This window comes from Halictus rubicundus, chromosome 2 (genome assembly GCF_050948215.1).
Source record: "Halictus rubicundus isolate RS-2024b chromosome 2, iyHalRubi1_principal, whole genome shotgun sequence".
NCBI lineage: Eukaryota > Metazoa > Arthropoda > Insecta > Hymenoptera > Halictidae > Halictus > Halictus rubicundus.
Genome location: NC_135150.1, coordinates 27,256,699 through 27,283,534, shown reverse-complemented (window position 1 = coordinate 27,283,534; position 26,836 = coordinate 27,256,699). Strand labels below are relative to the sequence as shown.

Below are 26,836 nucleotides of genomic sequence, written 5' to 3'. Positions count from 1 at the left end.
CATCGTGAGTGAATCATCTAGTCGATTCGTCGAAAGTAGAAGAACATAATGCCAGAGAGGAATGAGAGTGCTCACGCTCGGGGTTTCAGTGTCCACACTTTTCTGCATCATATTTTTAGCCTGGAACAGAACCTGCATCATCTTTTTAGCCTGGAACAGAACCTGCATCATCTTTTTAGCCTGGAACAGAACCTGCATCAACTTTTTAACCTGGACCCGAACCTGCATCATCTTTTAGGCTGGATCAGAGGTTACATAGAAGAGCCTCTTTTAACATACAAGTAGTATCCACTCTGGCATTATTTGGAATCCGCTGCAAATGATGCAGTTAAGATGATACAGGTTCTGGTTCAGGCTAAAAAGATGATGCAGGTTCTGGTCCAGGCTAAAAATTAGACTAGGGGGCAGCACTATACCGGGGACACTAAAATAAAATAGTTTCCTGGATTTCAAGGTCAGGGCTACCTACCGGTAGATTTCAGCAAAAATCATTCGTGTGCCGCTATTTTCAGGATTTACGAATTAAATTAGTAAATGGTTCATTCATTATTAATCTCCCTAGTATTTTAAATATCTTTTATTAGTAGATTGAATGCTAAAAGAAATACTTTCTATAATTATAGTTATAAATTTCTATGAGAAATTTGATGATTAAATCAATTTCAAGTGTCATAAAGATTGATAAAGGATTCAATTAAATACTAATTAAAAATTTAGCTCTCAGTGATTATTAATGCACAATCTTTATTTAATTAAAGTGATCGCACTAAAGGGACAAACACTTTATCGTAATGGCATTATTTTCTCTTCTTTTATTTTTACATAAATTGGCGTTCAGAATATATAACTTTAAATACCATTAATCTTTAAAGTCCAATAAATAATGGCGTAGATAATGCTTCCTTTATTTAAAAATTGAACAAGGTGATATGATGTATCTAAATAATAATAAACTAAAAAATCAGGGTATATAAGGAATTGTCGAGTCGCCTTGGATTAATTGCTCCGTGACAGCTGCCGGTGGGAATTCCATAAAAACGTCTAGTCAGCGATCTTGAGTGATAACTATTATTACTCACATAGTGGCATTAGTGGGTGTAGCTCAGTGTTTGTAGCTATTGCATTCGATCTGCAACTGTATAAATTTTGTTCGACCTAATCTATTAACAAATAAGGCTTAACAATAGGTTTGTTAAAAATGGTCACCGGACGAGCTCTGCATTTTGTGTTCAAAATTCCGAATCGGAAATCGACGATGAAATTTTATCGAGAAATTCTTGGAATGAAGGTTAGTCGGCATATATGTACATAGAATATCATTGTAATCGGCATACAGTAGTGAAGAATATTTTTACAGGTGTTACGGCACGAAGAATTTGCTGATGGTTGCGATGCCGCCTGCAACGGGTTCGTAACTATTCTATTTTAATCCCTAGAATTATAAATCAATCCAATACTATGTATGTTCATACTATTTTGTATACACTTGTAGACCGTACGCAAATCGATGGAGCAAAACAATGATAGGATATGGTCCAGAGGATTCTCATTTTGTGATAGAGCTGACCTATAATTATGGAATCAAGGAATACGAGAGCGGCAACGATTTTCGTGGAATAACAATTAAATCGAAAGAAGCTATCGAAAGAGCACGTTCGAATGGGTGGCCTTTAAGCGAAGAGGATGGAAAATTTGTTCTGGAAGCACCGGGTGGATACAAGTACTATCTCATTAACGAGCTGCAACCTAAGGATAAAGGTATAAAGAAAAACCTTAAGCATTTTCCATATTTATGCATAATCAATTTTTAAATTATAGATCCAGTAGAGAAGGTAACTTTGTCCAGCTCTAATCTTCAAAAGACTGTTGCATACTGGAAAGATATTCTGGAATTGAAGGTATTCAGTCAAACAGATAAAAGCGTATTGTTAGGCTATGGGGATGATCAAGCTAAACTTGAATTCCAAGATATTGGTAAGACTTTTGAGATAAGTTTTTATAATGGATGCACTATGAGCGGAAAGAATACAATTCATCTTGTGCTTTTAGGGATGAAGGTTGATCATGCTAAAGCCTATGGGCGTATAGCATTCTCTGTTCCGCATGAGGAGCAGCCAGAAATTCAGAGGAGGATCAAGGACTCTGGAAATGAAATTTTAACAGACTTGATCACTTTAGATACACCAGGGAAGGCTTCTGTTAGGGTTATCATCCTCGCAGATCCAGTAAGTACAGTTACATGCTCTTAAACGTTACATTTGATCTATCAAAACCAAGTTCTGATTGTGTAATCAAATATTTTAGGATGGTCATGAGATTTGCTTTGTGGACGATGAAGGATTCCGTCAGTTGTCAGTTCCAGACTACCCCAGTGAAAAAATTTTGGACAGATATATCGCGAAAGAAGAATAAATTTTGTACATGCACATTACAGATTTCAGTATTTTCATAAATTTGGCTGGCTGTGTTAATACTAATTTATACTTTTAAAGGTCTGTAGAGTATACAGGTGAAGGTTTGCACTGTGAATTGGTTCCGATAAAAGTAAGGGATCAATTTTCAATGTTTTTAAAAACATTCTAAACATTTGTTACATATTTCATAGTTTGTATCCATATACTGGTGAAGGTTGTTGCTTTGAATAAACACGATTTATTATGAATTACGTTTTTATGATTACACAGAACGATATTTTTACAAGGTCATCAACGGTGACCCCGTGTTCTGAAAATGTACACATTATGACTTCAGAGAAAACTGTGACGATAACATTCTTCTTAGTTGTGCAATTGTAGATTGATAATTTAAAGTGCACGTACACGATCCTGATACGCGCATTCCGTCTAGTAACTATGAGATTCCAGACATTTTTATTTTTACTTCTCATCCTCGCTGCCATTGGTAAGTACAAACAGTACCGTTTTTATCACGTACCAACATGATGAGTATTATTTTCTGTAGATACTATTGCTGCAAGGAAATCCCGTCACAAACCTAATTCTCATGGTGGTTCAAAAGGTTCAAAAGGTAGTAGATCTCATAGTACCAAGAGTTCTCATGGCTCCAATATTTCTCCCTATAGTGATCTTGGTTCTTTAATCCATAACAATCCCTTTTTTCAAAGATCTACACCGGTACATAAACCTCCTAAACCTACTAGCTCTGGGACCCCCAAGGGCAAAACGTCATCTGGTATATTATACTATTATGTAGTTATTATGTAATCTATTAAAGACTTTAACCGTTCTTCCCAATCTTAGGTAATCATACCCAGCATCAGAAAAGTAAAAACTCTAATACAGATTTCTTGAATTCTGAACGTAGTGGAGCTACGCGACCAGGTAAATTCTATGCATTTGAAATAGAGAATTCATTGCTTAAATCATAAGCCTGAATATCTTTCAATTTTCTAGCAGGAAAACCAGATAACAAAACAGGGACTGTAACAAAATCGAAACAAGGTACATCACATTATGAACCGTCTGCGCCAACAGAGACACACTCGGATCAAGGTATACTCGACAGACATTACACATTAATAAAACAAAATATTATGAAATACTGTAACAAATATACTTATATCGTAGGTAGCAATAGCAGTACACATTACGGTCCATGGAGCAATCCTCACATTGACAGCAACCAACCGAAAGCCCCAAGCCAAACGCATCCTCCAGGGAGCAATACTCACGGTGGCACTAATCAACCGAGTGCTACTGTTAATGGCGGTGGTGATACTGCTTCTACTGGAACCAGTACAATCGAACAAACCATTGTACATCACCATCATCATCATCATCACCATCATTATGATCGTCAGCACGCAACGCAGTCTAATCAAACAGCAACAAACAAAACTAACTCACCCGCTGGCCCCTGCATCGTCAACAATTCTTTCTTCAACATTTCTGACAACGACATCTTCAACATAACGGAACAGCTGTTCGCCATGTCGCTTGACATATCCAAATACATCCAGCTGGATTTACAGATACGTTCCACGTCGCCCAACGCGACCAACGAAGCTAAAAACCCGTAAGTCAAATTAATTATTTAAACTGCGGATCTTTATGTATTTATAGAAATAACTAGGTGAATGGAATTTCATACGATGGAAAGATTAAAGGAATATTAATACACCTTTTACAAACTTAACAAAAACACAGTAGAGATAAATAAATTCCTACTTGGTTCCTACGGCTTGCAACGAATGCAAACAAATTTTATTTCGCATAAAGATCCGCAGTTTGGTAATTATGTATGCCGTTTACCGTTTCGAATATCCGGTGACACATATTGAACTTGACTTTACAGATTGTTCCAGATAGATCCGATTCTGTTGAACTACCCTTCGATTCACATAACGCATACTTTGTATGATAAGCACGGGCCCGACTTTCGGGATCAGGTGAATCTCACGCAGGAGATACGAGAGCACGAGAACCTTTTGATAGACACTTACCTGAATACGTCCGTGATGGCGAAGGCTATGAAGTGGCTAAGCGATCGAAAGTTTATCGGTCCCGATGATTTCGAAAGAAAGGACGTGCTTCGACGCATCTGGTTCACGATCTACGGCGGAAGCACGTGCGGATTCGAACAGATTTTCGAGTCGGAGAAGTATGACCAAGAGTTCGTAGGCGTACGAGATTGGCTGTACTTTGCGAACAAAGAGTCCTCGAGGCGTATCGATTACATGAGCTACGTGGACCAACTGAAACTTGGAACTGTAAGCGACCGAGAAGACGATATCATTAAATGGAATGTAGAAATTATCACTGATTTTATACGTTATTGTAATTTATTTTTTTCAGACTGCCTCTCTACTGAAACTGAACTTTGCAATGGACGGAATCGTGAAACAAAACGAGACAATATTCGTGGGCACCATGCCCGAATTGGAAATGGCCTTGTACACTATATGCTTTTACGCGAGAACGAACAGTCTATGCTCGATTTCGCTCGGTGGAACAAGATCCACCGTTTACACCCATTCGTTGATGTATTCTCCCGGAAGCTTAGTGTTGGACGCTGGTTTCCCGTTGTTCTAAGATAGCACTGGTGTTGTATTCGTGGATGTGCACCTTAACCAAACTCACAATATGTTGTATTTAGAATTAAATTGTCATATTGTTAAGGGTAACAACGAAAGTTAGCCAAGAACTTTGCAACATTAAATTTATATATTGTAGACCTTCTGCAAATATAGATCACAATCTACCAGCAAATTAAATGGAAGTCTTACTGAGGCATTTAAAATTGCTTCACTACATAATATTTGACAGTCTAAATGTAACTGCAACAGGATGTTTAAACAAATCAATCTTCTTATTTGTCGAAACCAAGAGTATCTTCAACATTTCCTGCTAGCGCGCAACTTCAACGATTTAAAATTCAATTTGCTCTGAAACATCAAACAAACAATTATACAGTTGTAAAAGGCTTCAAAAGTTAATGTCAGGAGATTGACAAACATGATCGATTACAATAGAGAATTTCAAAGCTTCATCCTTTATTTCCAAAGGACATTTAACTCGTCATCGAGTAGCAAAAATGTTGAAATAACATTTAAATACGCAAGAGGCACAGGAAAATATTTGGCGAAGTTTAATATCTATATTTAAGTTCACGATATTATATTGTTATAATATAAAAATATAACGTCTGTTTATTAAAATTCTAATCTTGAACAATCCAGTGCGTGTCCGAATGTTAAAAATATGTAGCTGCTTTATTTATTTTTGTTAAAACCAAATGTTTCCTCCTCTCTTTGTACAACGATATTGTAAAAACCACGCACAGAAAAGTTGGAAATTTCGTTTTTCGAGACAGTTGTTTTACATTTATAACAAAAACAAGTAGATGTAATTGAAAACAGTGAAACTATTCCACGAACTTAAAATGGCTGTGACATAATTATCGACTTATTACAATAAAAAAAAAAAAAAGAAAAGGAATAAATGCGGACAATTTTTATTTCAACAATTATCACAACAACGTTGAAGCCTTGCACAAGATTTCCGCTCGTTCCACGAACGGTTCCCGCCGCTAGATCGCTCGGATCCCTACCACCCGACGATCGCGATCGCGTCGAAGATCGATGCAAGGAGAAAGGCCTCGGATCGACGTTGCAAAGCCGAACGGAGTCGAAGCGTGTGTGAGCGCGAGCGTTTCCGGTTAGAAGCGTTTCAGTAACGGAGCAACCGTCGAACGATCAGCATCGATCTTCGTGGATATCCTAGATCGCGTACGATCTGACTAAGGACATCGACCAGAGGACACAACTCGAATCAAGAAAAAAGGCATAAGCACGCAAACATGCGTCATAAGCTGCTGCTGCTTTGCACGGCCTTCGTGCTGATCATGTTCGGTAAGTGACAAAAACGATCTATCCTTCTCGCGAAAGAGCCGTTCTGTGCGGTCGTTCGTATCACCGACTTCCGACGATCGATTCGCGCGATCTATACTAATTATCCGTCGATCCAGGTATCGCTTGTAACATAAAATAAACCCGTGTCGACTGGCTGGCGAGGAAACTTTCTTAAAAGAGAAATCCCCAACGGGATCAAGGACCGCTTGAAATTGATCGAAAATTCCTGTTATCGCACTATCATATCAACGTTCCGCGTTCCTGGACATTTGACATTTTTCTTTTTTTTTTGTGGTGTAACAAGCGTCTCGAGTTTGTTGTATTCGAGCGACGCGCGGACAGAGCCAAGCGCGAAATAAGAATAACAAATTGCTGATACATTACGGATACGTGAAAATCGGCCTTAATTGGTTTACAACGGGGAATTGCATCAAATAGTTCGTAACGAGATCAGCGAAGGGAAAATTGCCCCGGTACTCGGACACCAACACGCGTGCGATTATTCACTTGTCTACGGTTAAATGGGACTTGAGAAGCCGCGGCGTGTGCATACGTCGCAGAAGCGACTCGCCGGTTCTAGAAAGTCGTGGCCATGCGGCTGACATTGAGCTCCTAATGAATTTAAAGCGGTTCTCTGGAAACGAGGAAGACCGCTCTGCAATAGTGCTCTGCAATAGTGCTTCGTTCGGCAGAAATCATCGCGATGACGTGTTCCTATGACTAACTCTGCACGAAATCGCGCCCGAGTAAATAATACACAAGCCGTATCGTGATTACTCCTAGACACGATTTTCGAGATTTCGCGGTTTGCTTTGTTTCGCGAGTTTCCCGGTTTTCATGCTGGATTCACGGAACACCATTATGTAAACTATTACATTTTTATTATATTATATTATACATTAGATAAAAATTTAATTAGATTAAAGCGTCCCAACAGGCTCCTTTTATTAACACTAGGTTTACGGAGCACTAAAAATAACTATTTTACATTTTCTTATAAAAATAACATGAATATATCTATCAAAGTTTGTAGCTATTTTTTAAATAATATATACCCAAAGAAGTCAATTTGTTAAATAATCGCTCATGAATGCATTGTTACAATCTCAATATTCGCAATTTAAAAATAAATCATCAACATCATTTTGACGGGTCCCGTAAATCTAGTGTTAAGTCGACACTCTTAAAAATCGCATAACTTTTTTAATGTTGGTCCAAATCACTTGCATTGTTTTCTAGATGTTAGACCGACTAGTTTGCTAGGCAAGGAGTGAACAAAAATTTCTTTAAATTGCAATTGGTTGAAATGATGAAAAATGAAAAAATGGTTTTTTAACTTTTCTATCTGAGCCTTCAACGGTAATTTAAGAAATGTGTTTTGTAGATTCCGATATCTTACGTACATACTGAAAATTTCACTGAATATTTCAATGAAATAAAAAAGTTGAACAATCATCATATTTTCATTTCTTTGTCATTCCAACCAATTGGAATCTAAAGAAATTTTTGTGATACAAATATGTATAATATATTGTAAGAAAATGTACCGTGTTGCTAATGACCTTTGATGTTGAAGCAACATTAAACAATTAAATTATATATATATATAATCAATCTAAAAAAAAAATGCAAGTAATTTGGACGAATTTTAAAGAAGAGTGTCCACTTAACACTAGGTTTACTATTTTACATTTTCATATAAAAATAACATGAATATATCTATCAAAACCTGTAGCCATTTTTGAAATAATATACACCCAGAAAAATCAATTTGTTAAATAATTCCTCATGTTTGCAATCTCAATATTCGTGAATTAAAAATATTAGAATCCGTCATTTTGACGGGTCCCGTAAATCTAGTGTCAATATCGTCCCCGACTGTATTATAATAATATATAATAACTACTATATTTTTACTATATCTTTATTGTACAAACTATTTCACATTACTCTATAAAAATAACGAGAATCTATCCGAATATTTAGGCATTCTTTTCATAACATACACTAGCGGCGGAAAGTATGTTTTAACACCTTTTCAAGCGGAATAACTTTTTTAAAATTGGTCCAAATGACTTGAATCTTTTCTAGATGTTAGACCAACTAGTTTGCTACAGAATGACTAAACAAACATCTTTTTAGATTGTAATTGGTTGGAATGATAAAGAAATGAAAAAATTATGATTTTTCAACTTTTTTATCGTAGCCTATAACGATAATTTAAAAAATGCGTTTTGTTGATTTCGGTAACTTACATGCATACTGAAAATTTCATCGAAGTCGGTCAACGTTGCAATGAGCTACAAACATTTCAAGATGCGAGTTTAAGGGTTAAAGTCGCAGATTTTCGACCTTGCCAGGGAATATCGCCCTTATGTGATCATCTTGAAACGTTTGTAGCTCATTGCAACATTGACCGATTTTTATGAAATTTTCAGTATGCATATGTTATAGAAATCTACAAAACGCATTTTTTAAATTATCGTTATAGGCTCAGATGAAAAAGTTGAAAAACCACAATTTTTTCATTTTTTTATCATTCCAACCAATCGTAATCTAAAAAAATGTTTGTTTAGTCATTCTCTAGCAAACTGGTTGGTCTATCATATAAAAAAGATTCTACTCATTTGGACCAATTTTAAGAAAGTTATTCCGCTTGAAAAGGTGTTAACATACCTTCCGCCGCTAGTGTATACCGAGAGAAATAAATGTTTAATTTTTATTTCTAATAAAAATATTAGTGTCCGCCATTTTGACGGGTCCCGTAAGCCCAGTGTTGATACCGAGGAGTCGGTTGCGAAGACACCGCGGTGAAAGAGTTTCCTCTTAGCAAAAGTTTTCAAAATGGCGTGTATTGCGTCATCGATTACGAGTACGACAACTCTTTGCCCTCGGCGACTTTTCCCAGAGGCAGCTATCGCTAGATCGAACGCGTTTGCTCATTTATTATTCATGGATCATCATCAATCGTTGCTCGACTTGTACGGGTTCTGGCATGAAATTATATTCTTACGAAAATGTCAGATCTCCGAAGCACCGTCGATCGAGTTGGTCGCCTGGGTTATTGCACTTCCGGCGATTTCCCATTCAACTATTTGTTAATACTCCGGTTGATTTTACACGAAGCTCGTACAAAGTCGCGATAACGCGTTTTAGTTTGACGCTACGGGGAAAAAATAGACTTACGTAACGTAATCTCCGTAACGGTTCGAGCTAGAGAATCGAGTCTACTGGAATTTAAATGGCACTCAATTATGGCGATGAAGAAGAAAGAGTCCGCACCCCGCTTCTATCTGCCATACATTATTTTTAGAAGTAGAAAGAAATTATCTAATCGTTGAATTGCAAGGGTCGGTGCGCCGAATAATCATTTCTTTCCGATTCTACAGTCTTTTCGAGTGTTTCTCGTTGAAAGATTACGCTTGGATAAACCCGGTCCAGCGTCCATCACCGTTGGATCTCGAAGCGGAACAAAATCTTGTAGAGAATGCATCACGTGACTGTATAAAAGTGAAATCGTGGTATAAAATAGATGGGCCTTGATATTGTTATTGCAGTTATGTTGTATGACAAATGAAAACAGCTAGAAATCGTTTTTCGGACGAAAACGGTGGACTTGGTACGGTCACCGAAGCTACTTATATTAATACAAGCTTGTTTATACACACTGCTTGCGCTAGCTATAGAAAGCGGAGACCTCGGGTCAACAAAGCGCAGAAACGATAAAATGGTATCGCTTTTCCCATCAGTGCGGGGATTCGAGCAACGTCGTTCGAACATGCTCGATGCAGATAATCCTGTTAACACAGTGTATCATTATTTTATTTAGCGGATTGTTAGAGACCGTTAGGACCCGGCATCACGATCAATCATGCAACGATCGGCGAGCCGAACGATCAGTGGGCAGAGGATTATGAAATATTCGCCGCGTGACACGCAATTCCCGCGCGCTCGCGCTCCCCTAATCGCGAAAATTTCAATTTCGTGTGTGTTCGTACTCACGCTTGTGTACGTTCTTGTGGATGTCTTTGAAACGCATCGCGCGGTTTTGCCGTTGATTATCAGGCGAATACGTAATCGTGGAAACGATTGTATTCGGTGATACCATTCGTTTCACGGTTTGTTGGTTCCGGTAGTTCCGTTCGCACGGATTCACCTGGCGTTTGAAAAATTGCTACTTTGAAATATTCTGTCGAGCGAATTGTAACTTGCAACGCTTCGCGTGTTTTCAGCGGACGTTCTGGCCATTAAATCGACCAGACGGAGGACAGGAGGAAGCTCATGGGGTTCACGGGGCTCATGGGGGTCGAACTCGAAGTATACGACTCCTCGCTCGTCGTACCCTCAGCCCTCCTCCCAGCACCAGAGTCACGGTAATTAAACGCTCTTCTATTCGCCGGGGAATCGATTTCTTTATTCGAGCATGGGTTGTGATAACAACCATAAAAAGCTTAAGCTGATCTATCCGCTTTCACACGGCGCACAGCGGTGGCAAATGGCCAAAAAGCGGCAACAAAATCTGTAAGAACGAAACTATCCGACGAATTTGTTTGAAAATTTGTGGAGAGATTGCCACAGGTACAACGATTATTTGGCAAAAACATTTTTTGTAAACAGTTGTTGACATTAAGGAATATGGGCTAATCGGAAATCTCTGTTTTCTGCCCATCTTTTATTTATGGAAGCATACAACAAATCCTTTAATAGATTTTGGTCTGGAATTAATCGTTTCGGCAAGGTGTAGTATTGATCTAACTTTGTGCAAAAAATCATGAGACCCTCCGAGACCCTTTCGCCGCAATTTAAGTTTAAATATCAACTTTCAGAATTTCCAAGAGTGAATCGTGCGGAAGTTACGATTACTTGATGTTCCAGGTGAAATTTTTTAGTAATATTTCTGAAAAATAAAGAAAAATGTCAACTGCATATGATTTATTAATGTTTTATGTATGAAAGAATATTTAATAACAATCTTTTTTATCTTACATAAATTATTTTTATAGCGTTCATTGGATCACTACCAAAAAATACCTGTTGCATTTTTGCGACAGTGGTCCAGTGAACGAAAACTTCGTTTGTTTAACATGAAAAATTGTTATTAAATATTTTTTTATACGTATGAATGTCACATTTTTTTTTATTATCTGGTATGAATCCCTTAAAAATTTCGAAAGTTGATATTTAAACTTAAATTGCGGTGAAAGTATCTCGAAGTGTCTCATGATTTTTTGCACAAAGCTAGATCAATATTACAACTTGCCAAAACAATTAGTTCCAGATCGAAGCTTTTCAAAGGATTTTTTCTATTCCCCCATAAATAAAAAATGAGCGTAACGCCAAGAGGCTTCAGGTTAGTCCATATAACTTAATGTTAAACAACTTTTTTTGGAAAATTGTTTTTGCCAGTTAATAGTTGAAGCCATTTGCAATAACCCATATGATTTGTAGACCCCTAAGTATTCAATTATAGGCGGAGTAATTACATAACTATCTCACTGAAAACACATGAATTCCCAGGAGCGAAGAAATGGTTATTTACCATTCGTATATCTCCGTAAAAAAAATTGTTTTAAAAAATCGGACTTTGGCACATTATGCACTATTAGGCTACACAAAAACAATTCTTTTTTTTATAAAAACCGAAAATTTATAAAATGGATTTGTTGCCGCCTTGGTACCACTGTGCGGCGCTTCAAATTTATATATTTTGTGCATGGTGGGTTTAATATTGAGTCGTTTTTTAATCATCGTGTTCCCACAGCTCGGACGCTACAGCATCGCACAGCGGGCTCGATTGTCGATCGATTATCCGGTATTGAGTTTCTCGAGTGGCCCAGACCGGTAGCTCGAGTCCTCGTGTCGGACAGCAAATTGTCTTGCTTGTTCTTACAAATTTTGAATCGATGTAACGCAAAGATTTGCAAATAATTGAATAGCCCCCACCGCTACTTTCGAACAAGCCCCCCTCTGTATTCGAGCTTAGATACACGGACGGCGAACAGTTATAGACTCTAATTAAGTAGCAACAACAGGCAACGAAGTTTAGAAACTACCGAATACATTAGCGAATGATCGACAGCTTCAGGTGGATCCAGTCCAGACAAAATAGGGTGGAACGTGGCGGACAAGAAACCTGCAGGATCCAACACCCCTGTCAGAGCTTCTGCTCCTGTGAACGAGCAATCCTCCAAAACTAGCGCGACGAACGTGCAGTCGTCGTACAATCCTTCAGGTATTCTATTGCGCCGTTCAACGTCAACGTTTACGTTTCTGCGGACCAGTCTTACGCGCTGCAATGGTTAACCCTTTGCACTCGAAGCTATTTCAACTCGAAAACGAAACATTTCTTCCGTCCTAGAATATTTTCCTTCTATACAGGAGTAGGTGTTTAAAAAAAGGGTGGTTCCATTTAAAAAAGTCAAGGTGACCTTGATATCTCTAAAAAAATGACATAAAAACAAAATTTTTTTATGGCATCGTGTCAGCCCCATTGTACCATTCAACTTTGTCCTTACCACATTTTACGTATCTTTAGAAACAACAAAGATATTTGAGGTGCAAACGTTAGGTGACTCACCCTGTATATTTATTTTCATATTATACATACGAAAATGGTGCAATTTACTCGTGCAATACTGAAATGTTCAGTAATTGTTGAGTACAAATAAATTTAATAATGTAAAAAATATCTTGAACAATGATACAGCAATTTTTAGTGGCGCCTTACAGTCGCCATTCGAGTGCCAAGGGTTAAATTACATTCGCAGATCATTATTTCATTTCCTAATGATTCTAAATCAATTCGATATTGTCATTCTTACGAAACATCGGATGCGAGTTGGTTTATGTGCTCGGTAGGTTTAGTGCTGACAAGAGCAATGTTTTATCTTGTATTTTATAAAATGGCGCGTGCCATGAATGCATAAAGATCCGGCTGACTATAAGTGGTTAAATGGCGGATCCTTTTCAGGCGGATACCCGCGCCAGCCAGCCTCGAACCCCTACAACCCTGCTGGCCAAGCATACCCGGGTCAAGGAGGGTACAACGCTCCTGTGGGCCAGGGATACAACGCTCCTGTGGGTCACGGTGGGTACAATGCTCCTGTGGGTCACGGTGGGTACAATGCTCCTGTGGGTCACGGTGGGTACAATGCTCCTGTGGGTCACGGTTACAATGGCCCAGTGGGCCCAGGTTACAATGGTCCAGTGGGCACAGGTTACAATGGTCCAGTGGGCACAGGTTACAATGGTCCAGTAGGCGCAGGTTACAATGGTCCAGTGGGTACAAGTTACAACGGTCCGGTAGGTGCAGGTTACAACCCTGGCGTGGGACACTCTCCTTACGGAGGGCAGCCTAGCTACGGAGGACACTCGCCCTACGGAGGGCAGCCCAGCTACGGAGGTCCTGTCGGTGGCGTCGGACAGCCGTCGTACGGGTCTGCGTTCGGCTCTGTGGCGCCATCGCCTCAGCAGACGATCCTGCTGCAACAGTCCTCGAGGCCAGGAATCGGACAGCTGGCGAAGGAAGCGTTCGTCTTCGCTGGAGTCAGCGCCGGCGTGAACGCTGCGGTGAATCGAATAATACCCGGTGGAATCTACGGCACCAGAGGAAGCAGCGAAGGCTCCCACAGTGGTGGTGCTCCTGGTCAACCCGCCACGCACACCGAAATCACCTACAACAATTACTACAACAACGGGACGGCGCCAGTTGCGGCTGCTCCAGGCGCTGCTCCTGCTGCTCCTGCGGGCCAACCCGCGCCTCAACCGTCGGCGCAACCTGCCGCCGACGCTCCGCAGACTCAGCAGAACAACCCCGGAACCAACAACTCCCCACCCGCGAACTCCAACTCTCCGGACTCCACTCAGAACAACCCTAATCCGCTGGGATTCGTCACCTCGAACGACGACCTCAAGAGGCTGACCGAGAGCTTGTACCAGAAGGAGAAGGACAACAACGCTTTCTCGCAGATCACCATGAAGCTGCAGGGACAGAAGAAGGACGAGAGCACCACGGACGACGCGTCCGAACCGTATGTATCGGAGCTTTTCGGATTATTTCATCGTTTTTGAAAGTCTACGGCCGACTTGGAGCAACACCGTTGATCGTCGCTGTTTCAGATTGTTGGACGTGAAAGCCGAGGCCTACGATCTCCCGACCGTGAAGGCGGTGATCGCCCTGCACGACAACTACGAGCTGGATGTCAAAACGAAAGAGACGGTCACCCCTGAAGAGCGTCGCGAGGAGTCGGAACTTCTCGACAAGATCGCGGAGACCGACATCATCAAGTCCACCATGAAGTTCCTGGCCGACAAGGGATACATTCCGGACGACGAGTACGAGTTCAAGGACTCCATGAAGCGCATCTGGTTCTCCCAGTTCAAGAGAATCGACGGGGACGCGTCCAGTTCCGGTTTCGAAACCGTGTTCCTGGCTGAGAAGTTCGACACCGACATCCTTGGACTGCACAATTGGATCTACTATGCCAAACAGGAGGCTGCGGGCAAGCTGAACTATCTTGGATACCTGAAGGAGGCCAAGCTGGGCGACGTGAGTTATCCTACTAGCTTTAAGGGGGCCGGCATCGTTTGAAATCCATATACGTATGCAAGGGTCAAAATCTAGACAAACTGCCGCTTCAATATTGCAACGAGCAGTTCAGAAGTGGTCAATTGTGTTTCCTAAAAGTCCACTCTACGTCTGTATGGAGCCCAAATTGCGAATTTCTACCTGATCGTGGAGTAATTTGTAATATTCGGCAGAAAATTCGAATTCTGAAGCAAGTATGACGTCACAAGATGGCTGCCGCTGAGAGATTCTCTTAATTTCGAGAGATTTAGTGTTCGTATCGAAAAAAGGCTCTATACAGACGTAGCAAAGACATGTACAAACACGGTGGTATGCATTTTTAATTGATTACTTACTTATCTAAGACGTAAAATGTCTAGAAAAAAAGGCACAGCGTAACATAGCGTGACAGTCAAGGCCAGATGCCTGCCGGCCCCCTTAACCCTTGAGCGGACTTTTGAAAATTGCTTTTCCGCATCGCCCTCGGTATCCAAGCAATTTTTAGCAATTTTTAGCTTGCCAGAATTTTGTTTACTTTAACCCTCCGACGGCGGTGCCTTGGTCTATTCTGACCTAATCGTTATTTAATTACACTTTGGTTTCTAGCGATTAAATTAACTGAATGGCTGAAAGAATGTCTACAAGAAGTAATGTTTCAAACTATGTTTCAAAATATTGATAAACAGTCCTTAACATCTTCAATTATAAAATTGTAGAAACGGTCTGGAGTATTGGTCGTTACAGTTGTACGAAGTCCACTGACGGGTTCTTATTTGCAAGCTCATGGTTCGGGGATACTTTTGTATTATAAATTGATAACGATTGCAGAAGGGAGCGATCCTGAAGTTGCGCTCGAGCCTGGACGGAATAGTGCAGCCAGTGAGCACAGTATTCGTCGGCACATCGCCTGAATTGGAGTTTGCACTGTACACGATGTGCTTCTTCACTCGACCGAACAACCCATGCCCAGTTTCACTCGGAGGAACGGAGTTCACCATCTTCGTGAGCAGAATCAACTACTTCGGGAAAGACATTTTGATTTCCGCATACCCTGATGTTTAGTTTACCTCTTCGAAATCGAATACCATGCACTAATTAAGTATATATATATATATCTCTCCGTGTGTTAGATCGAGTACATAAATTACTGCTTTTGTAAAATAGTGTGCACATTAGATGTCTGCTGTGCTATAATACGTTGGTGATCTAAGCGTTTCTTCGAGTTTGCGAAGCGGAATGTGTAACAAGCATGCTTGGAAATGTTCGAACAACCCTCTATAAAAAGAGGTATGTAATAGTAGTGTGTAATGCATACCTGAGTGGTTTTCTTGCTCCATTTTTCGGACTCGGTGAGCTCTAGTATGGGCACTATGGATGGCCTCCCATGAGCGCAACGCGTCGGTGTTTTCGTCTGTTGCAACAGCGTCAGCAGCCACTTGCATTGTTGCAGCGTCAGCGGATCCCCAAATTTTACGGCTCCTAAAATACTCCGACATTAGGTCATTAGGTAAACACAAAGCTCCATACAAACGAATGAGATTATTCTTGTACCGATATTTCCTACTAAACAAAAAAATATACACGTTAAGTATTTACGTTTTCTATGCTGTGTACTTTACTCTGACCATATTCTACGTCTGCGAACACACTAGCAAGCAATTTGCAACTTTTTCTTACTGCAGCAACTTGCACAAGCGTGTACACAGGTTTGCAAATTTTTATGCGAAACGAGAATTGCTCGAGTCAATTAGAAGAGAGTGAAATTAAGTGAAAATGTAGTTTCTCTTTGAATCATCTTAGAAAGCCGAAAATAATATAACGACATCCCTAAATTTTTCTAATGCCTTTTCAACTTTGTATTTGACCTATTCATTCTTGCCAACGTCGCAAGTTGCTCGCCAGTGCATTCGCACCTTACGCACCGTGGCAAGCTTCCGCTGCGATTGCATTGTGTATGGTGACCGGCAGGTCGATCGATTCCTCACTCCTATTGTTTTGAAAGTTTCGTAACATTTCGTCCAGGAGATTTCGTACGCTCAGCTGCAACCTGACGTTGTCGTGGCGGTATTTGTTTTTCTTTAAACATTCCGGCACCGTGCGCACCACTATCGCGTTGTCATTCGTGGTACTGAAACCTATCCCGAACCTTTTCAATTGCTTCCTACTTTTTAGAAGCAAACCACACTCCTCTGCGGGTAACTGTATAATAACGGGCTCTTGTAGTTTGACGGAGAGCAGCTGGTTTCTAGATTGCGTCTTGTATACTGCGAATGAACGTCCTATTGTTAGTACAAGGTCTCCCAGCTAACTCGAGGATCTTAAAGATCTTGCTTTGTCGTAGATGTCTTCATACTTACTGCGGAGCAAAGTCTCGTATCGTATTCTCTCGTGAACGGCATGCTGGTCCATCAACAGCAGCACTTTTCTATTATCCTGAACTGCTAATCCTACGATCAATTCGTTGTTCATCTGACCCAATATCTGAAAATGATAGTACTTGTTAATAGAAGGGCAACACATATCTTTAAAATCATTATTAAGATTGACGGGACTGGTCCAAATGACGAGTTCTATAATTTTTCAATTTACGATTACTGTATCGTTACACAAACATAGTAACTTTCAGTGCTCCGTGAATCTAGTATTCAGCGAGACGCTTACTTTTACGAATTTTAGAAGGTCTGCCTTCAGCTTGAACTCGCGGAGTCGTTGACTAGATTTGCATGGTCGTACATCGATCTCCTGGTGTAATAATACATCTGGAACTAAAAGCATTTTAACGTTTTCACCTAATAATTAAGCAAACTATATATCTTGACGTGAACTGCATTTACTGTGCAATCCGGATTTCAATTTGGTGGTCAAATCGCTTCCGCTCCATTCTCTCAGGACGTTGGTTCTCGTCAATTTCGTGTTGCCTCGCAAAAGTTTGTGCAACTTGTTTGGCAAGAAATCGAAGCGTTTATAAAATTCCATGGAGCCATCGAGTTTCTTCGGTTCGTCCAACCTGTTCGATTTATTGCCCGGATAAGTCCAGTTGGACCACTCGGAAAGCGTCAATGCGATAGAACCACGAGTAAACTTTTGAACATCGATGACTTTACTCGTGGTCATTTGACTGTGATTAATTTCGCACAGTGTTTTACTTTGTCCGTTATCGTCATCGATATTTAGTGCATCGGAATAACATAGAAGGTTCTGCTCATCGATCGTGGTTTCGCGGACGGGTTGAACTATAATCTTCGTGGTTTCTTTCTGGACAATATGGCAGACGGTCCGGAGTATGCAATTCTTTCTGGGGAGTAGTGCGCGAGAAGTCGGCGTTCTTTCAAACAGTACGGCACCATTTCTGCCGTTTATACAACCATATATCAGGTGATTAGACTTTCTAACATTGTTCGCGAGACTGTTAGACAGAGGCGTGGTATTGTTGAAAAATATATTCATTATATCATTTTGAATAGCAAGGAATAAATTCTGAACAGATGGTAAAATCAAGGTCCTCTTCCTGTTCTCCATAGTGAAAATGTATTCCCGGCACGAGATGAACAACAAAATAAAGATAGACTTCCTCTTTGGTATTTGATGATGCGTTGCTCTAGCAAAACATCTTAATCTACCAACAAAGGCAGCCGAGATCATACGGAGAATCAAAGGACAATGGACAGGTCTGTTATTAAGGAAGATATACTGCAGAGCATTTGATTTTGTGTTAGCTAGTCCAATGAATGCGCAGAACTTCACACGAGATTCGCTCGTGTTTCTTATGTGCCACAGATTATCCAATGATACTTGCTTACAGTATAGCAGTTGAAAAATTTCTATGGGTTCATGGGGCTTCGCGATTGCCATAATGACCCTCTGCCTTTGGTCATCTCTAATCGAAAATGATACCTGCACAAATTCAATATACAGCATGAAGCACTTAAAGCAGATCACCTGTTGATGGTAGACATATTAGTGATAGAGAATTGCTTGCTATTAACGTTAGATAACAATGCATTGGATAAAACCTTCTAGAATTTGAGAGGCCCACGACCTGGTGTCACTCATTTTTTTATAAGTGGAGGATGATTTATTTTTGTAGAGAAAATATACCCATGAACCCTGCTTTTTCTTTTTAATGGACTGATATGTTTATCTGTATTCTGATAAGACGTTTCAAGGCGAATACGATTACCTATGTTGTGAAGATCGCTCAAGGTCGTTCAAGAATATCTTCAAATGAAAGACCTTTATCGACCTTCACAATATAGGTCCTCAATCAATAGAAAACGAAAAATATTCAGGTGCCTTGTTTTAAATGCTCCACCCTGTACGTGTTAATTACATCGGAAGATTAATGTCTACATAATAAAGCAATGTTAATTTTTACGTGAGGATTGACTATGGCAATGTTTCCAACGATGAAGTACATTAACGGTACGTTCCACTTGTCAAGTGTTAATTCGTGAAACCCGTATATGCTCACTGTCGTACCACAGGACGGTCTTTTTCGAATTTCGAAAATTTTTGGCGGGTCGCACACTTTGAACACCTGTGAATACAAGAGGAGTATCAATTTAGATGCAGCGAGCGTCATGATTACGTTGTAATCATACCTTCATATACGTTCTAGGGGAATCTCGATGTCTGGAAGTAATCATCATAACGTCGGACAGTCTACGGATACTTGCAAGCGTTTGCTTCCTGGCGTTGCAAATGTCTTCCACATTGAAACGAGCGCCGCGATCATTATACTCTGCCGTAGCTGTTAATCCGTCTCTCGGGATTCCTACACCGTTATCTACTACTTGAATTTTCCGTTTCCCCGCGTGAAACCTTATTGCGATCGCCGTGCTCTCGGCGTTCAATGAATTCATTACCTGAAGAATTCGAAACGAGAATAATCATTCTAATCATACTTGCAACTTTGTTTCGTCTACCAATTCCTGCACACATTCCGGAAGATCGGTCACGTTCGACGCAGCAATTATCGAGGTTGCCATCTTTATTATTCGATTTTTTAATTTCGATTTTCTTCCCACTTAATTAGATCGCCGGACTATCGGAAAGCAATCGCGCGCCATGTTTCGAATCAGCAAATAGGCTGTCGCCTCGCCGATTACCGACCGTCGGTAAGGAAGATTTCTGCCTATATATACACGCAACACTATTTTTCTTTTTTAATAAATGCTCAAATCATTCTTTTAGCATCGAATATTTCCTGTCATCAAACCTATAAATGTATAAATAATCAGTAGGACGAAGAAAGCAAAACGAGCCTCGTGTACGACATATTTATAAAAATTTCTTTATTTTATTGCAACTACTGAAGAATTTTTCACATGTCGCGCTGTCGCAGCTTCGCATAAATCGTGGAAAACGATGATCGCATACTTTACATACAGAATACGTGGGTTTTAATACCATAACGAGTTCTCTCAATGTTTCATCTTTATCCGGCTAAGAGTATTCGAATACAATTTTACGAACGTTTAGTTGTCTGTGCACAGAAGGAAGGACCTCGAATTATTAATGACGGTATTGTGTGTGTGTGTGTGTGTGTGTGTGTGTGTGTGTGTGCGTGTATCGCGTGGTACCCTATTGATGCTCGTAGAAATTCGAAATGTATACCGGCGATGACTTCTATTGATTTCGTTCGACGTTCGCGTCCGTGAGTAGCCTTCAAATTGACTACACTGTTGATCACGTTCCGATAATTAATAACAGGCGTGCCGAAATTATACTCCCGCCTTACGTGTAGAAAAACTTAACAATTGTAACGGGTATGTCGATACATCCGGCGTCGGTATAGTTAACACATTCGCCGCCGTTCGTTTCTCAGCGTCGATCTCCTCTTTCGATTTTCCTCCCAATATTGTTTAAATCGGAACCGGGCAACATTCAATGCAATCAACGATTAGCTATCACAATCGAAACATTTGATTATCAATTGCAATTAACGATTAAACTTCTAATCCAACTGATATGTAATCACAGTTACCTAAAGCAGGTACTTTAATCATTAATTGCATTAATGATTATAAATTATACAAAATTGCTCTTCCATTTCCCTTTCATTCGATATCAATAATTGACGACTAATTTCATTCAGGAATCGCTCAAATGAAAAATTTCAATCGATCTATGCCCAACTCCGATTCATATTGTTGTGAAAAGGTTCCACAGCGACGGACGTGTTAACGGAAATTTTGCCTAATCAGCGCAGCTCGAATTACGGTTCCTGAGTTTCGTCTTTTATCAGCACTTACCATCGAACGTCGTTTTACCATCGTTTCTAGATCGTTCATCTTTTCATGCGAACTTCTCAACAAAACGCAACTAAAAAGGGAAGCTTAATTTACGTAGAAATACGTAGTTACATACGTACCCGCGTTGGGGGCACGTAACGCGCGTAAAAAATGTTTTCTCCCGGTCTCATTCGTCGTAACGTATCAATATAATCGATATTATTACAAATATTACGTCCAACAGAACAACGTTTTTACAATGTATAATTAAAAAGACAAAAAAGAAGTATTAATAAAAATACGCTCGTTCAGATACGGTGAATCACGCAGAGAAGCTAACCAAGTTAACATTTGCCTGCGGATAATCCCGTCTCTCTACACACACGCATCGACCAGTGTTCTACGCATCGGACGTGTACACATTATATATATATACAATGAAGATCGCGAAAGTATCCCATCAAAACGTCTACTTTAGTTATTGCTGTGTCTCTCGGCTCACACTGTCGTGATACATGGAAGATTTAACGAATAACTTTCTTTTTTTCTCCTCGGAGAAGCAGACGCTTCGTTCCTCGTGCGTACACGGTATCGCGAGAACTATGACGGTATTTCGAATACTACCCCTGGCAAAACACACTTGTAACTCGTATATTCGAGGCGAAAAATATTTTCTTAAATAAAAAAATATTACTTCTGCATGCGCGAAGAAAATATTCGCACAAAAATTTCCAAGCCTACAAGGAAAACTTGGCAATCTCTGTTGTTAAATAACAGTAGAGACTTATTTTATATTCGATAAAAGTACAAATTAATTTAATCTTGGGACATCTATTCCATTCAATTAATATATATGTATATGTATATATACAGTACTATTTTGAAGTAATTTCGGAAAGAATAATTTCTCGGTGAAATATTTTCTGCCAGGGTGAGTAGAAAATGGCGTCACCGATACCAAAACGCTGTAGCCACGTATGGTCGCGTCACGAGAGTCGCCCGGAAAGAAATCTGTATAATTCAGCGACAGTTTAATCATCACAGATGCACACGTGTTTTCGATTTTCTTTGTCGCGAATACGATTTTAGGCGCACGTGATCTTGAACACTGGTTGCACCTTTTCCCTCGAATTTGTTTACATTTTCTTTTTTTCTTGAATCGTTAGGAAATAATGGAGATCAACGAAACGGAACGATTTCGTTATGAAAGAAACACGCGACAGAACATACAACTCGCAGCGGAATTAACAGCATACGTTTTCTTCGCACCCGAGACGATCTTAATTATCCTAATTTCCTCGAACCTGGCTGATCCGGTCGCACATCAGACACATCGAGAAAGTTGTAGAAGAAAGAGAGAGAAAGAGAGAGAGAGATAGATAGAGAACAGTATGAAACGAGTGTGTTTACGGTTGTTGTTGTTGTTGCGGTCGCAGCGAGCTCGAATAAAAACGGTACTCGTAATACTAAAAAAAAATAGAAGAACTTAGCGAGTAATATACACGTGGAAAAGCATCGAAAATATGGGATTGAAAGCTCGCCGTCTAATAAAATGGTATTGATGGCTTTATTGTAGTAAAATTATAGTAATAACAATCACATATGGTGTCATCTATCAACGAGACATAACACGCACGTTTGAAATGATGGGGGAAATATATAAATAATTTAGACGTATCGTGTGGCTTGACGTAGTGCTTAGAAATCATGTAACATTAGAAATATATATATATATATGTATACATATATATAAGTATATATATTTATATATATATATTTATATATGTATATTTATATATGTATATATATATATATATATATATAATATGTATAAATTGTTGAGTTATTTCCTATAAATATCTTCTAAAATCTGGCTTGGCAAATGAATCACTTAGAAACAAATTCTCACAATTTTTTGTTGTTCATTATCTTTAGGCACCAATGGTATGCAGACCCTGTCTTTGGTACATACGACCGATTCGATTATTTTTTTCTTATTATATCCTGAACGCGGAGAGAGAGAGAGAGAGAGAAAGAGAAAGAGAGAAAGAGAAAGAGAGAGAGCGCGATCTCCGTGTTAACTCCCCGAAATACGTGTTCAAAGAATTGATTCGTCGGCGATGATATGCGCACTGTCTTCCTCTTGTTCCTCCATCGTTTGTTCGTTTTACACATTGTTCGTTACATGGTGAGTTTCGTCTTTGTTCCAGTCCGATATCCAGGAATCAATTGAGATATTCCTCGATCAACGATACAGTCCTTAAACAACATTCCCGGTAACAAAAACTCAGTCTTCTTCCTTTTTCTCTGGCTTCAGGTCCACCATTGCGTGGAGCTCCTCTGGACTGTATCTGCAATCGAATCGGGTTCGCGTTTAGAATTTCTTTCCATAACATGTAATTTCAGAAAAACTTTCAAATGAAAATTCAAGATGGAGAGCAGACTTACCCTAGCAGACTCTGCAGGTCGCAGACGAAACGGTAGACGTACCGCTTCCCAGAGGTCTTATGGATAATGTTCTTGTCGTAGTAGTAGCGGAGACCACGGCTCAGCTTCTCATAATTCATTTTAGGCTTGTTCTTGCGGATCCCCCAGCGACGCGCAACCTCGTCCGGGTCCGTCAGCTTGAACTCCCAACCGTCCCCGGTCCACGAGATGAACCCTTGGCAGGATTTGTCTGTTAACAACTCCAACAGGAACTGCCACAGCTGGATGGGACCTGAACCGGTGAAGCAGGGTCCGCTGTCTAGAAATTTACGTACAATTTCAACGTCTATCGATCCGTATTAATCAACGATGGTTGAATGATAACAGTGTCAATTCCAGATACTCACTTGTGTAACCAGCGATCATCGCGCTCTGCAACAGAGGCTTCTGATCGGGGTTGTTGCCGATGGAGGAGGGATGATGGGGGTTAGAAGAGTCCCTGGGACCCAGACCCGCGAGGAACGCAGGATGATGGGACAGGTGTTCGCCGATGGGACCGACGCCCCATTGGTCCCCGCTGACGCCGCCAGCTCCACCGCCGCTTCCGCTTCCGGGAACCGTTTGGAATGGCGTCGCATCGTACTGTCCGTATCCGCTCTCGCTGTACCCTTCGTGGTAACGACCTTTTCGACAAATCAACCAATCACTACGATTATTCTTCTATCTCGGAGTAAGAGCCAAAAGCAATTATAAGAAAAGATATAAATGTCTATGCGAAAAATTCTTATTTTGCATAAAGATTCGCAGACTAGTGACTATTCTCACAAAGAGCTACAGTATAAAACATATAAACAGTAGATACATTAGTAGATACGTTATTTTTGCTATGGGGAGTATCGCTTTGTACAGTCAGGCGCATGATTATTCGTACGCTCTTAAAAATCGCATAACTTTGTCAATATACTAGTTGAACTTTTTTGAGAAGTTAGAACAATTGGGTCACTACGTAACGTGAGAAACATGTTTGGTTAAGATTGAAATCGGTCGAAATTACAGAGAAAGTACTAAAAGTTGTATTTTGCAACTTTTTTATGCGGGCTTATATTAAAAATTTAGAAAGTACGTTTTGTACATCTGTATCAATTATACATATTCTGAATATTTCATCAAAATAGGTCAACATTGTTACAAACGTCTAACGATGAAAACTGAAGGGCGAAAGTCGCAGAATTTTGGCCTTCTCAGGGAATTTCACCCTTATGTGATCATTTTCGCCCTTATGTGATCTGCAGCTCATTGCAACGTTCACCGATTTTGATGAAATTCTCAGAACACGTATAATTCGTGCAGATGTACAAACCGTACTTTCTAAATTTTCAACGTAAGTCCACATAAAAAAAGTTGCAAAATACAACTTTTAGTATTGTCTCTGCGACCAATTGCAATTTTTCTAAAAAATTGTTCTCGCTTTATGTAGCGATCCAATTGTTCTAACTTCTGAAACAAAATTCAAGTAGTATGGTCGAATATTGACAAAGTTACGCGATTTTTAAGAGCGTACGAATACTTACGGGACTGACTGAATGTAATTATCGGATAGAATTAATGAACAGTTCTTACCGCGTGGATAGTTCTTGAACGGGGACGGCTGATACTTCGGCTCGAGCTGAATTCCACTGGTGCTGTAAAATTCTGGCGAGCCGTCTAGATTGTAGGGATGGGGCGGCTGATGATCCTGCGGCAGACTATGGTACTCGGAGGCCTCGTCGTATCCGGAATAGTGGGCCGGCGTCATGTAGCTCTCCGTGGCGGTTTGGCTGACCCTGAGCTCGCCCTCGTTGGTCCCTGTGCCCGCGAGATCATTGCCGCTCGTCAATGCTGCGCCACCCCCTTGCAGGTGCTCCGTTATATGGTGATTGCTGTAGTTCGCTGAAAAATTCATCCTCCGTTTCACAAAACGTTTCCAATCGAATCCCGACGCAAGAATGGGCTTCAACTATTCCTCAACTTTCATTATATATTCAACTGTTACTTCTCGAGAATTTCTCGATGAAATTTTATAATTGATTATTTCTCATTTACCGAGAGATTCCAGTATTTCTCGAGAAATTTAACCCTTCGCGCTCGAAGCTATTTTAACTCCAAAACGAAACATTTCTTCCCACCTAGAATATTGCCCTTCTATATATTTTTTTCATGTTACACATACGAAAATACAAACAAATTTAATAATGTAAAAGATATTTTGAATAACGATAAAGCAATTTTTAGTGGTGCCTAACAGTCGCCATTCGAGTGCTAAGGGTTAAATCTCGGAAAATTCTTATAAATCTCATAGTCTTATGTCTCATTTCTCGAGAAATGAGAATTGTTGAGAAATCGGGAACACTAGCTTCAACACTTCCTCGAATCTTACTCGTTGACAATGATACTTTGACCAAGAGTTAAATACAGTAGTGCTCGGTGAACACTTTATCTACCGGAAGCCTATCTATCAGTAGGCTTTTCAATAATTCTGCTGTACCAAAATGGAGGCTTAAGAATCTTCTAAATAATCCGGACCTATTAGAAACTATTAGAAATTATTAGAGATCTATTAAAAAATTTCCCAGCCATGGGCCACAGACTTCCAAAAAGTATTCTTCCTAAAAATTGTTTATTCTGTATCGTTGTCTACCGAGGTGGAGTTCAAGGCACTGACAAGTGAACTGTGAGTGGGGGTTCAGTGTAAATTTAACCGAGCACTGCTCTGTATACTTGGTTTGTCATGAACGCACGAAATCCGCAGTCCAAGGTCAACCAAGGTCTTTCAGATTCTTTCCGGTATACTTACACTCCGTTTTGAGTTGATTCAAGTTCCGTAGATGGATGTACGCGTTGTTCGCGGTGTTGTTGTTATTGTTATTGTTGTTGCTGTTCGGCGTACTGGAATGAGAGTTCGGGGCTTGAGTGCTATGGCTGTGCGGTGGCGGCGGCGAGGTCTCGTCTCTCTGGTTCTCGTCTTGGCACACGGGACTGCGTAAGTGGTTGTACCCTCCTGCAAACCGAACATAATCATCCTTTAGCACCGCTTATTAAAACGAACAAGATCTTGGAAGCTGCGGTGCGCGCGCTCTATGCCCGTAATAGTTGTCCAATCAGGCACAGGCGGCTTTCAATTCATAATGCTATCGAATCAATTTATTTCATATTTTCCGTATGGCCCATTACGGGCGTAATAACTGTAATTTTTAAATAAAT

General features: G+C 40.1%; 5 protein-coding genes and 1 long non-coding RNA gene across 17 annotated transcripts in view; 4 read left to right on the top strand and 2 right to left on the bottom strand.

The window, feature by feature from the left end:
• The first annotated feature begins 753 nt into the window (after nt 1–753).
• On the top strand, nt 754–2,662 carry LOC143365835 (glyoxalase domain-containing protein 4). Its single transcript, XM_076806406.1, has 6 exons — nt 754–1,288; nt 1,358–1,407; nt 1,493–1,758; nt 1,819–1,974; nt 2,050–2,225; nt 2,305–2,662. Exons 1-6 carry the CDS (start codon nt 1,199–1,201, stop codon nt 2,410–2,412), a joined length of 846 nt encoding a protein of 281 aa, XP_076662521.1. The 5' UTR covers nt 754–1,198; the 3' UTR covers nt 2,413–2,662.
• Nucleotides 2,663–2,840: 178 nt separating this feature from the next.
• On the top strand, nt 2,841–5,663 carry LOC143365821 (endoribonuclease Arlr). The gene is made up of 7 exons (XM_076806376.1): nt 2,841–2,901; nt 2,962–3,027; nt 3,261–3,341; nt 3,414–3,512; nt 3,588–4,035; nt 4,315–4,729; nt 4,815–5,663. The coding sequence occupies exons 1-7, from the start codon at nt 2,853–2,855 to the stop codon at nt 5,049–5,051; spliced, it is 1,395 nt and encodes a 464-aa protein (XP_076662491.1). The 5' UTR covers nt 2,841–2,852; the 3' UTR covers nt 5,052–5,663.
• Nucleotides 5,664–6,131: 468 nt separating this feature from the next.
• Nucleotides 6,132–16,466, top strand: LOC143365799 (uncharacterized). 11 transcript variants are annotated; one of them, XM_076806338.1, is made up of 8 exons: nt 6,132–6,370; nt 10,603–10,743; nt 12,450–12,602; nt 13,341–13,484; nt 13,563–13,586; nt 13,635–14,400; nt 14,489–14,918; nt 15,765–16,466. In XM_076806338.1, the coding sequence occupies exons 1-8, from the start codon at nt 6,319–6,321 to the stop codon at nt 15,996–15,998; spliced, it is 1,944 nt and encodes a 647-aa protein (XP_076662453.1). In that variant the 5' UTR covers nt 6,132–6,318; the 3' UTR covers nt 15,999–16,466. The 11 variants fall into 11 exon arrangements, with proteins under 11 accessions (XP_076662453.1, XP_076662451.1, XP_076662454.1 ...); XM_076806336.1 differs by having other exon boundaries at nt 13,563–14,400; XM_076806339.1 differs by lacking the exon at nt 13,563–13,586 and having other exon boundaries at nt 13,341–13,538; nt 13,677–14,400.
• Nucleotides 6,647–10,572, top strand: LOC143365869 (uncharacterized). Its single transcript, XR_013084602.1, has 2 exons — nt 6,647–7,233; nt 9,760–10,572. It is a non-coding gene; the product is annotated as an uncharacterized LOC143365869 (long non-coding RNA).
• LOC143365872 (DNA mismatch repair protein MutL) lies at nt 16,282–19,950 on the bottom strand. Its single transcript, XM_076806450.1, has 7 exons — nt 19,862–19,950; nt 19,538–19,801; nt 19,312–19,473; nt 17,771–18,830; nt 17,598–17,701; nt 17,294–17,417; nt 16,282–17,200 (listed from the first exon to the last, which is right to left on the bottom strand). Exons 1-7 carry the CDS (start codon nt 19,922–19,924, stop codon nt 16,851–16,853), a joined length of 2,127 nt encoding a protein of 708 aa, XP_076662565.1. The 5' UTR covers nt 19,925–19,950; the 3' UTR covers nt 16,282–16,850.
• A 251-nt stretch (nt 19,951–20,201) lies between these two features.
• Pnt (ETS transcription factor pointed) overlaps nt 20,202–26,836 on the bottom strand; it is a 265,759-nt gene continuing 259,124 nt past the window's right edge. For both annotated transcript variants that reach the window (XM_076806345.1, XM_076806346.1), the window contains 6 exons: nt 26,430–26,633; nt 25,217–25,525; nt 24,004–24,279; nt 23,618–23,915; nt 21,735–23,520; nt 20,202–21,704 (listed from right to left, as the gene is read on the bottom strand). In XM_076806345.1, the coding sequence (XP_076662460.1) occupies nt 23,457–23,520; nt 23,618–23,915; nt 24,004–24,279; nt 25,217–25,525; nt 26,430–26,633 (1,151 nt within the window). In that variant the 3' untranslated portion in view covers nt 20,202–21,704; nt 21,735–23,456. The remainder of the gene's footprint in view (nt 21,705–21,734; nt 23,521–23,617; nt 23,916–24,003; nt 24,280–25,216; nt 25,526–26,429; nt 26,634–26,836) is intronic.

Coding starts and splice junctions, on each gene's coding strand:
- LOC143365799 (XM_076806333.1), top strand. CDS start 6,319: ATGCGTCATAAGCTGCTGCTGCTTTGCACGGCCTTCGTGCTGATCATG. Junction 12,603..13,340: donor GTCGTCGTACAATCCTTCAG/GTATTCTATTGC, acceptor GATCCTTTTCAG/GCGGATACCCGCGCCAGCCA. Junction 14,919..15,764: donor AGGAGGCCAAGCTGGGCGAC/GTGAGTTATCCT, acceptor TAACGATTGCAG/AAGGGAGCGATCCTGAAGTT.
- LOC143365821 (XM_076806376.1), top strand. CDS start 2,853: ATGAGATTCCAGACATTTTTATTTTTACTTCTCATCCTCGCTGCCATT. Junction 3,342..3,413: donor TAGTGGAGCTACGCGACCAG/GTAAATTCTATG, acceptor TCAATTTTCTAG/CAGGAAAACCAGATAACAAA. Junction 3,513..3,587: donor AGAGACACACTCGGATCAAG/GTATACTCGACA, acceptor CTTATATCGTAG/GTAGCAATAGCAGTACACAT.
- LOC143365872 (XM_076806450.1), bottom strand. CDS start 19,924: ATGGCAACCTCGATAATTGCTGCGTCGAACGTGACCGATCTTCCGGAA. Junction 19,474..19,537: donor CCCCTAGAACGTATATGAAG/GTATGATTACAA, acceptor TTGTATTCACAG/GTGTTCAAAGTGTGCGACCC. Junction 18,831..19,311: donor TTGCCATAGTCAATCCTCAC/GTAAAAATTAAC, acceptor GAATTTGTGCAG/GTATCATTTTCGATTAGAGA.
- LOC143365835 (XM_076806406.1), top strand. CDS start 1,199: ATGGTCACCGGACGAGCTCTGCATTTTGTGTTCAAAATTCCGAATCGG. Junction 1,408..1,492: donor TGCGATGCCGCCTGCAACGG/GTTCGTAACTAT, acceptor ATACACTTGTAG/ACCGTACGCAAATCGATGGA. Junction 1,975..2,049: donor ACTTGAATTCCAAGATATTG/GTAAGACTTTTG, acceptor TTGTGCTTTTAG/GGATGAAGGTTGATCATGCT.